Here is an 8,723-nt window from a genome sequence, read left to right as displayed (position 1 = left end):
CTTTGTAGGGTACCCAGAGATCCCCCATGGGAAAATCCAGGGGTCCTGCTGGCCACTGACTTTTGGGAGAGGCCCTTGGCAGAGCCCCCAGAAGACCTCCCAGGATAGGGGGTGCTGAGCCCACCAGTGAATCCCCCAGGCCTCCTGGGCTAATAAAGCCAATGTGAGAGTCTGGCAGAACCAGTTGGACCCCTCTTGGAGAGAAGGCCTGGCTCACCCCAACTCCTCCCCCTCCCAACACAAGCAGGGCTAGGTGGCCTTGAATACCTCTGGAAGGGATGTAATCCTGCCAGAGGGCAAGTCCTCCCATCCTGAAGGTTGAGATTGGGCCAGGACTTCGGATTGGAGAGCCCTCCTCCCTCTGTAAGCCTCCCCTGCACGGAGGGGGCTAGCCCTCTACCTGGCACTCACCCCAGTTTGCCTGCCCTCCAACAAGAGCTGCCCCCTCCCCCTTGCCCCTGGAGGCCTTTCAGAGCCCTCCCTGCTTTCCATTCTGCTCAGGGATGAGCAAGTCCACATAAGGCCTCCCTTGGGAGCCCTAGCCTGGGAGCTGGGAGGATGAGGGGTCCTTTCTTTGCCCTCACTGTCTCTCTCCGAGGCTAGGATGCTCACCTCCAGGCTTGCCCTCTGGGGGCTTCCTCTGGCCGTAGGGCTAGTCCAGGACCTCTGACATCCCTGGGGGCCTGCAAGCCCCTACAGCAAGTCAGGCCTCCCCAAGCCCTGCTCTTCTTCCCAGGCAGAGACACAACCAAACTCCAACACCAGCAGTTGATTTAGCTTCATATGAAGCATAATTCCTGTTTATTCATGTCACTTCCTAGCTCTGAACTCTAGGCCCCAAACCAGGGCATTATCTGTCGCCTCTCCCTCTGATGCCCCTGGTGGGGCTACAGCCTGGCCCTTCCTTTGCACGCACCAAACCTGTCTCACACCTCTGGCCCAGTCAAGCCTCCTTCAGAGCCTGGGATTGTTGGGCGGGAGAGGCACAGCTGACTCAGAGTTGGCCCATGCCACCAGTTCTGCCAGAAAAGAGGGCTGGGCCACACCCTGCTCAGAGAACCCAGGCTACTGCTCTGACCTGTGGGTCAGCAGCTCCCCCGGACTCTCCTTTCCTGCTCTGTCTGCCCCTCCCTCCCTCTTACAGGCTGGGAGGCTGACTTCTGCTGTGCGTCAACCCAGGTGGCATGTGACTATACGTCTGGTTGTGGAGGGGCTGGAGGGCCTAGCAAGAGGCTTTGAACCAAACCACAGTTGCTGGATTCTGCTCCCTCTGTCCTAAACAACCAGGGCTCTCGGTGGAGCCAACCCTGGCCAGGTATGTAAATTGCCCTCCTAAAATCCAGCCCTTGGTCAGTTACTTCTGCAAGATGCTCTGAGAACCTGGTGTCTCACGGGGCGTTTGGTTGGCCCAGTTAGTGTGCATGGAGGGCCACGTGTGCCCAAAGACCAGTTGTCTAAAGGTGGAGTTTCCGGCTTCTCACCACCCCAGCTGACCATCCTGTGTTGGATGTGGGTGTGAGGATGGGTGTGGGGAGAGGAGGCTTCTGGGACGATGGATGAGACCTAGTGTCAGGGCCACGTGTGACCCTTAAGTCACTTCCCTTGGCCCTTCCACCACTATCTCTCTAGAGGTCTGGGGAGGGGGAGGATCAACCCAAGAATGCTAACTTTCCAGATTTGCTTTTGGGGCTGGCCCTGCCCAAATCTCCTCCCCCAGAAATGCAAATCTAGGCCACCTTGGGTAGGTGAGGTGGACAAGGTTGATTCTGCCCTCTCCTTGTTAGCAGAGCCCCTGTCCCAGGGCCAGGGGATGAAGGGCTGTTTAAATCTTGACTCTGCAGTTTCCCACTGTGAGACTTTGAATGAATCCCTTCATTTTGGGGAGCTCTCTGTCAGGAGCTGCAGCCCTCCTCAGAATCTGATAACAGATGTCAGTGACCTGGTACACATGAGTGCTGCTGGCCGGGCACGTGCTGGAAACCCTTCTCCCCATGGCTGTCCCCTGCCTGGCCTCCTCTACCAAGCCTGGTGGGCATAGGGCCTGGCCTGTGGCTCTTGGTCTGAGGGTGTCCCCTGATGCTTATGAGGGCTGGAAAAGCCCATCTGAGCTCCCTCCGGAGGGTCCTGTACCCAAGGCCAGATGCATCAGGTGGAAAAGTGAAGGCTGCATCTCCCAAGGACTGGGGTATGGCAAAGTGAGTGTGCACTGATCATGCCAGGCAGACACTACTGAGCGAGCAGGGATCCAGCCTGCCATGACGATCTACAGGGTTTCTGGGCCCAGTGGTAATGCCAGGACTCTGTGGGGTGATTGGGGTTACTTTTCCATAATTATATTTGTGGGACTTTGTTTTGAGTTCATTTGGGGATGTAATGTGATGTTCCTTTCAGTGTGGACTAAGTCCCAGTGCTCACCCCCTCCCTTCCCTACCCCATCCCACAGGCGGAGTCTTGTGCTCTTGGGGAAAAAGTCAGACCCTCATCTGAGGGAGGACGCACAGCCCAGGCCAACCGAGGGAGGAGGCACACTTAAGGAGGGTCTAAACTAAGGAAGACACTGATATGCTATGTTACTTATTCACCAAATATTTCTTGAGCACCTGTTGTGTGCCAGGCACTGTTCTCGAGGCTTGGGAATCTTCAGGGAACAAGATGTACCCCAAACTCCCACCCACATGGAGTTTAAATTCTAATGGAAAGAAAAGAGACACTGTAATAAATGTAAGGAGTGAATTGTGTAGCATATTAGAAGATGCAAGAACAGTTTAAAAATAGGGTTCAGAAATTCAGGAACGGGAGAGGGCTAAAGTTAAAAGGTCAGGCTGGGTCTTACAGGGAAAGTGACATTTGAGCAGAGACTTACAGGACAGGAGAGAGGGGGCCATTCAGAGATATTTTGGGAAGAGGATTCCAGGCAGAGGGGAGGCAGTGCCCAGGCCCTGAGGCAGGACTGTGTCTGGTGTATTGGAGCTGGTGTGGCTGGAACAGAGGGAGCGAGGGGGAGGGGTATGAGAGAGGCCGAGAGGTAACAGGGACCAAGTCCTGCTGGGCCTTCTAAGTGTGTCTACTTCTACTAGGGGAGAAGTGGGGAGCACTTGGAAGTTTTCAAGTCAAGGAGGGACAGGATCTGACTCACATTTTAAAAGAATCACTCTGGCTGCTGGCAGGGGGAGTGTCATGAAGGGACAAGAGTTGAAGCAGGGAGCCCAATGAAGAGGCTCTTGCAATAATTCAGGTGAAAATGGACAGTGGGTCAGACCCTGGTGATAGAAGTTGGGGTCATGAGAAGCGGGAGGATTATGGATTCATTTGGATGGGAGAGGCAGCAGGATTGACCGGTGGGAGCTGAGAAAGGCAGGGAGCTGTGAAAGGCAGTGACTGTAGGTTTTTGGCTTGCGCCGCTGGAAGGAGGGAGATCCCAGAAGCTGGCATGGGGGAGGCTAGGGGAGAGAAGACTCTGCTGTGGACACACATTTGAGGTGCCTTCAGACAGCCAAGTGAGATGTCACATATGAGATGGATGCACAAGTCTGGGATTTTAGAGATGTGGACTGAGGATAAAATTTGGGACATGGTTCAAAACATTTTTAAAATGTTCATAAGCCCTCACATAGAGCTGGTGGGAGTCTACTCTGGGATAATCTTTCTGGGGTGGCAATCTAGCGATATCTCAGGTATTAAAATGTACATATGCTTTGGCCAGGCAATTTGTGTTCTGTGATATCATCTGTATTCTATGTACAGAAATGTAGTACAAGGTGAGGTTCATTAGCAGGGACCTGGTTAAATAACTTACAATATTTCCATACAGTGGGTTCCCCTGCATCTTCATACAAAAACAAAAACAAAACAAAAAAATAGTGCTCTATGCGTTGCTGTGAGAAAAAGCAAATTTCAGGGCAATATATATACAATATATTTAATGCGTAATATAATGTCATTTGTGCTTTCTAAAAATTAAAAAAAAAAGATTTGTAGTTATTGGTGTTCGTTCAGGCAGAAACTAACTAGAAGGATACAGGAATAATCCAAGGAAAGAGACTGACAGGAGGACACTTACTTTTTATTTTTTATGTCCTATCTGAATTTTATTTTTACCATGGTGACTTTTGAAATCTAAAAGCAAAAATCTTTTGAAATATAACTTTTGAAATTTAAAAGCAAAAAAAAAAAAAAAAGTAAAGGCCAAAAATGTGTGTGGGAACACAGAGATAAACAGACAAAAAATCTGGTCCACAGAACAGGTTATGAAATGAAAAAGGCAGCTCAAGAAATTCCCTTGGTGCTAACAACAATGTCCTCAGAGGTGAGGGAGCTGGAGCCCTTTGTTACTGGTGCAGGGTTGGAGCCACTCATTTATTCAGTTAGTCACAGAGCAAACAGAAACTGGTTACTGGGCACAGTGGAATCAGGGGTAAATCCAGCCCAACAGGCAGAGAGAGTCTGGTAGCAGAGGGAGACCAGGGTGGAGATGGGGGAGGCAGAGGCAAGGGCGAGCGAGGGATGAGAGTGTGTCCTTAAGAGGGAATGGGCAGCAGCAGGGACCGCTGAAAGGTCAAGGAAGATGAGCATAGAGGAGGACCTGGAGGTTTGCTGGAGACCTTGGCCTGGACAGAGCACAAGGGGCTAAAGCCAGAGGGTGGAAGGGGTAATAGAAAAAGGGGACACCTCTCCCAGAGTGGGTCAGATTCCCCGTGACCTTCTCTGAGGCTGTTTGGAGGCAGGATATAGAGGACAAAAGTGATGGCAAGAATCCATTGTCCTGCCCTTCCCTAGGGTAGGGAAGGGAGCCAGAGGGCCTCCACAAGACCACCCAGTTTGGGCAGGCCCACTCCTAACACTAGAGCAATGGAGGCCCCCAGACTGTTCTCCTTCTCCCCTGGCCATCACTCCTTCCTGCATCGTGGGGGGCCTTGCATGCACGTGAACAATGGGACAAACCAGCCCACTTGCCCAAGCTCCCTCCACCTCCACCTCCCGCCAACATTACCCGTTCGTGCACGCACTGGTCAGCAATGGGAGGAAGGCCTGAAACAAGCGGCCTACACAGGGTAAATGAGCCCTGTAAATGGACTCATGATGTCTGGGCAGGCATAGGGCATGTCACACTGGCCTTGTCGCCTCCTCAATCTGGAGCAGGCTGCAGCTCAAGGGAGTCAGAGCAGGATCCTCCCAAGTACACAGACCAGAACAGGGACTCTGGCTTCCCAGCTCTGAGGGTGGAAGAGACCTTGGAAATTATAAATGAGGGAGCCAGGCCCAATCAAGGGAAGTGGAAGTGGTCCAGGTCTGTGGGCGAGCATCCCTGGCCTCATCTCAGGAAGTGGCTTTCAGGCTATAAGGCACACAGAACTCACCCCAGCAGTAAAAAGTGGCTGCTAGTATCACTTGTGAGCAGAAGCCACACGGTGCCAAGGATGACAGTCCATGTGATGTCAGGTTGCTGCAGTAGACAAGTATAGGCCTTGCCCTGTCTCAGTGGGTGATCTCATCACCCACCTGCTCACACACCCAGGACATTTGGGAGTCATTCTTGGCTCTTCTCTCTCACTCTTGTCATCCATTAGTGAGCCTTGTTAATCCTACCTTTCAGATCTATCTCCAGTCAGTTCCTCTCACTCGAATCCCAGTGCCCTCCATCCCTGTCCTAAACCCTGCAGGAGTTTCCTCATCGAGTTCCCTGATGCCCTGTCCAAGTCTGTTCTCACACAGCAACCAGAGTGATTGCCGTAAAACACAGAGCTGACCATGACACCCCCAGCCTAAGATCCTTGATGGTCCTCCTACTGTTCTCAGAATAAAGTTTAAATTCCCTACTGTTGCTAACAAACCCATTCATGATCTGGCCCTTTCCTAGCTGTGTCCTCAGCTCTCTGTGTTCCACCCCTGAGCTTCTTACATTTATTTCCTCCCAGCAGTACACTCTCCCAGCTTTAGCACAATGGGGGGGGGGGGCGTTTTCCTTCTCTCCTGGCTTACTCCTCATTCTTTTTCCTTTTTTTTCCCACTTAAAAATTAAAGTATAATTTATGTACAGTTAAATTCACCCTTTATCATGTACAGTCCTGTGAGGTTTGACAAACCCATAGTTTTGTAACCACCACTGCAATCAAAGTATAGAACAGATCCATCACCCCCCAAAATTCCCTCATGCTCCTTTGGAGCCAGCACTAGTGCCCATCGCCAGCTCCTGGTAGCCCCTGATGTGTTTTCAGGTTTGCACTTTATATAAATGGATGTCCTATAAATGGTATCATTCAGTATGTGTGTGTCACCTTTTGAGAATGGTTTCATTTACCTCGTACAATGCATTTGATACTCATCTATGCTGTTGTGTGTATCACTAGTCTTGTGTGTTTCATCTTTTTTTGTTGAGAGTGTTCCATTGTACAGATGTACCACAATTTATTTATCCTTCCACCAGTGGGTAGGACATTTGGTTTTTTTTTCAGTTTTGGGAAATTATGGATAAAGTTGCTATAGACATTTTTGTAAAGGGTTTTGTGTGCACAAACGTTCTCATTTCACTTGGAAAAGCACCTAGGAGTGGAACTGCTGTATGTGAAACTTTATAAGAAACTGCCAAACTGTTTTTTTCAGAGCTGCTATACTAGTTTGTATTCCCATTGCAATATATGAGAATTTGAATTGCTCCACATCCTCACCAGGATCCATTTGGTTCATTCACCCATTCATTCAATTTCTTGACATTCTACTAATGTGTAGTGGTGCTGCATTGTAGTTTTAGTTTCCACTTCCTTGATGACTAATGACGGTGAGTCTACTTATTCTTTGAAATCTCTGCTTGGTCTTCTACCAAAAAAACCCACTGTACGCCCTCCCTCTGTAGACTAAGTTCCTGTCCTTTGTGGTTCCATGACAACCAATATTTATCTCCATCTTGGCCTTAACCCACTAAACTGCAATTGTTTTCCTGTGTCCTGCCTGCTCACCACCCTGGTCTCTCTCACCCTCCCACTCTCCCTTTCTCTCTCTCCCTCTACACACACACACACACAGACACACACAGACACACACACACACACACACACACACACACGTCTGTGAGCTCCGTGAATGCGGAAGCAGCATCTTCCTTTGATATCTCCAGCTCCCAGCACAGACCTGAAACAGAATCTTTATATAGTAAGTATTAAATGAACTAATTAATAATTTTGAACAAATTAGAGAATGGACAGTTGAAGGTAAGTAGGAAGAAGCTTTTGCAATCAGACTGGCCTGGCTGTGCCAATTAACCTTTTCTCCACTGGTGCCTCACACTAAGCTTATCTTGGTAAACGCGATACTGCTGTGCGAATGTATGTGATGATGACGAATTGACAGCACCTTGGAAAAAGGCAAAGCGGAAGAGGCCGGCCGGAAGCGGAAGTGCGGCGCTGAGTTATCGGTGTCTCAGTTGCCATGGAGACTGGAAGGGGCGACCGGCAGCCGGCGGACTCTGGGTCTTACGCGTTCGCCGGGGCAACGTGGACCCCAACCCAGCGTCTGGCCCGGACTCGCAGCCCCAGCCAGTCCACCCGGCTGTCCTCCCTCGCCTACTCCGAGTCCTTCCACTACGGCTTCGGGGGCCGGCCCCGCCGCGTCTCGCCGCTCGCGCCCCCGCCGCTCCCCGAGCCTCACCTGCTGCGTCTGCGCCCCACCTCGCTGCGCACCCAGGACATCTCGTACTTGCTCACCGGCATCTTTCGCAATTTGTACACCGCTGAGGTAATCGGCGAGGAGGTGAGCGCGAGTTTGATCAAGGCCCGCGGCAGCGAGGATGCGCGGCACGAGGAGTTCGTGGACCAGCTGCAGCAGGTAACACGGTCCCCGTGCCCCGAGCGTTCCCTGCGCGTGCTCACCCGGGGTGGGGCGGCATCTGTCTGCGGCCGTGCGGGGGATCCAGCGTGCACCCTCAGAAAGGTGGGCTCCCTCAGCACTCAGCCGCTCGTCAAGTATTATCCCCTGCGGGTTGCCGGGCGCTGTTTCAGGCACGGGCTGGGGCGGCGGGGGAGTGGCGGTGGGGAGAGGAGGCGGCTGGGAAAGAGCAGACCAAGTCCGTATCTCAGTATATGCGACATTCTAGTGGAAAGACACTCGATACTGCACTTAGGCAAATAGGTACATACTACACACACAGGGCATATATCTGTAGCAGCTACCTATCTTTATTTCTCTACATACATTTACACATTATATATTGCATATGTAAATAAAACGACCAGGGCAGATAACTGAATAGTAGTTGCTCCCTGGAGATGACAAAACTAAAAGTCAGTCCCCCTTTGGGGTGCCTGACTTTGTACCCCAAAACATAGTCTTAACCGAGGCATTCATGGCTAGATTTTAGGAAGCTTGCCCGGTTTCTGGAACAGCAACTCGGCTTCCTCATCTGTGTAAGGAGGAAAGCAGCTGACTTGAGTTGTCTCTCCTGAGTCTTTGATTGCTGGCCACACTGCCCACTGCTCCCTTAAAGGGAGTCTCTGTGCTTAGTGCTTTCAGGCAACTGAGGTCAACTCTGAAAGGGCTGACAGCTGGAGACAATCAACTCACTATGCTCCCTGCAGCTAGGCAGCAAGTCCTTCTCTGAAGAGGGGTTGAGGGGGAGCTGGGTGACACAGCCCTTTCTCTACCATATGTAGTGCTAACTTGTATTTGGATGGTAGCTCACTTTACTGTGAAACCAGGAGTCAGGAGACAGGGTTTTAGACTTGGCCCTTACT

The 8,723-nt window shown here is 51.1% G+C and overlaps 1 protein-coding gene across 13 annotated transcripts in view; it reads left to right on the top strand.

Moving 5' to 3' along the window:
- The window catches only part of DLEC1 (DLEC1 cilia and flagella associated protein), an 82,026-nt gene that overhangs the window by 11,599 nt on the left and 61,704 nt on the right, over window positions 1–8,723 (top strand). For 11 of the 13 annotated variants that reach the window (XR_012500091.1, XM_074345231.1, XM_074345230.1 and 8 more), the window contains exon 3: window positions 1,145–7,818. Coding sequence is in view for 12 of the 13 variants with exons in the window: in XM_074345231.1 (XP_074201332.1) it covers window positions 7,423–7,818 (396 nt within the window). In the remaining variant the exon portion in view is untranslated. The remainder of the gene's footprint in view (window positions 1–1,144; window positions 7,819–8,723) is intronic. The other 2 variants (XM_074345234.1, XM_074345233.1) reach the window with 2 other exon arrangements.

Source organism: Camelus bactrianus, chromosome 17, assembly GCF_048773025.1.
Source record: "Camelus bactrianus isolate YW-2024 breed Bactrian camel chromosome 17, ASM4877302v1, whole genome shotgun sequence".
Lineage (NCBI taxonomy): Eukaryota > Metazoa > Chordata > Mammalia > Artiodactyla > Camelidae > Camelus > Camelus bactrianus.
Note: the sequence above shows the minus strand (reverse complement) of the source record. Positions and strands in the feature narration are given on the sequence as shown.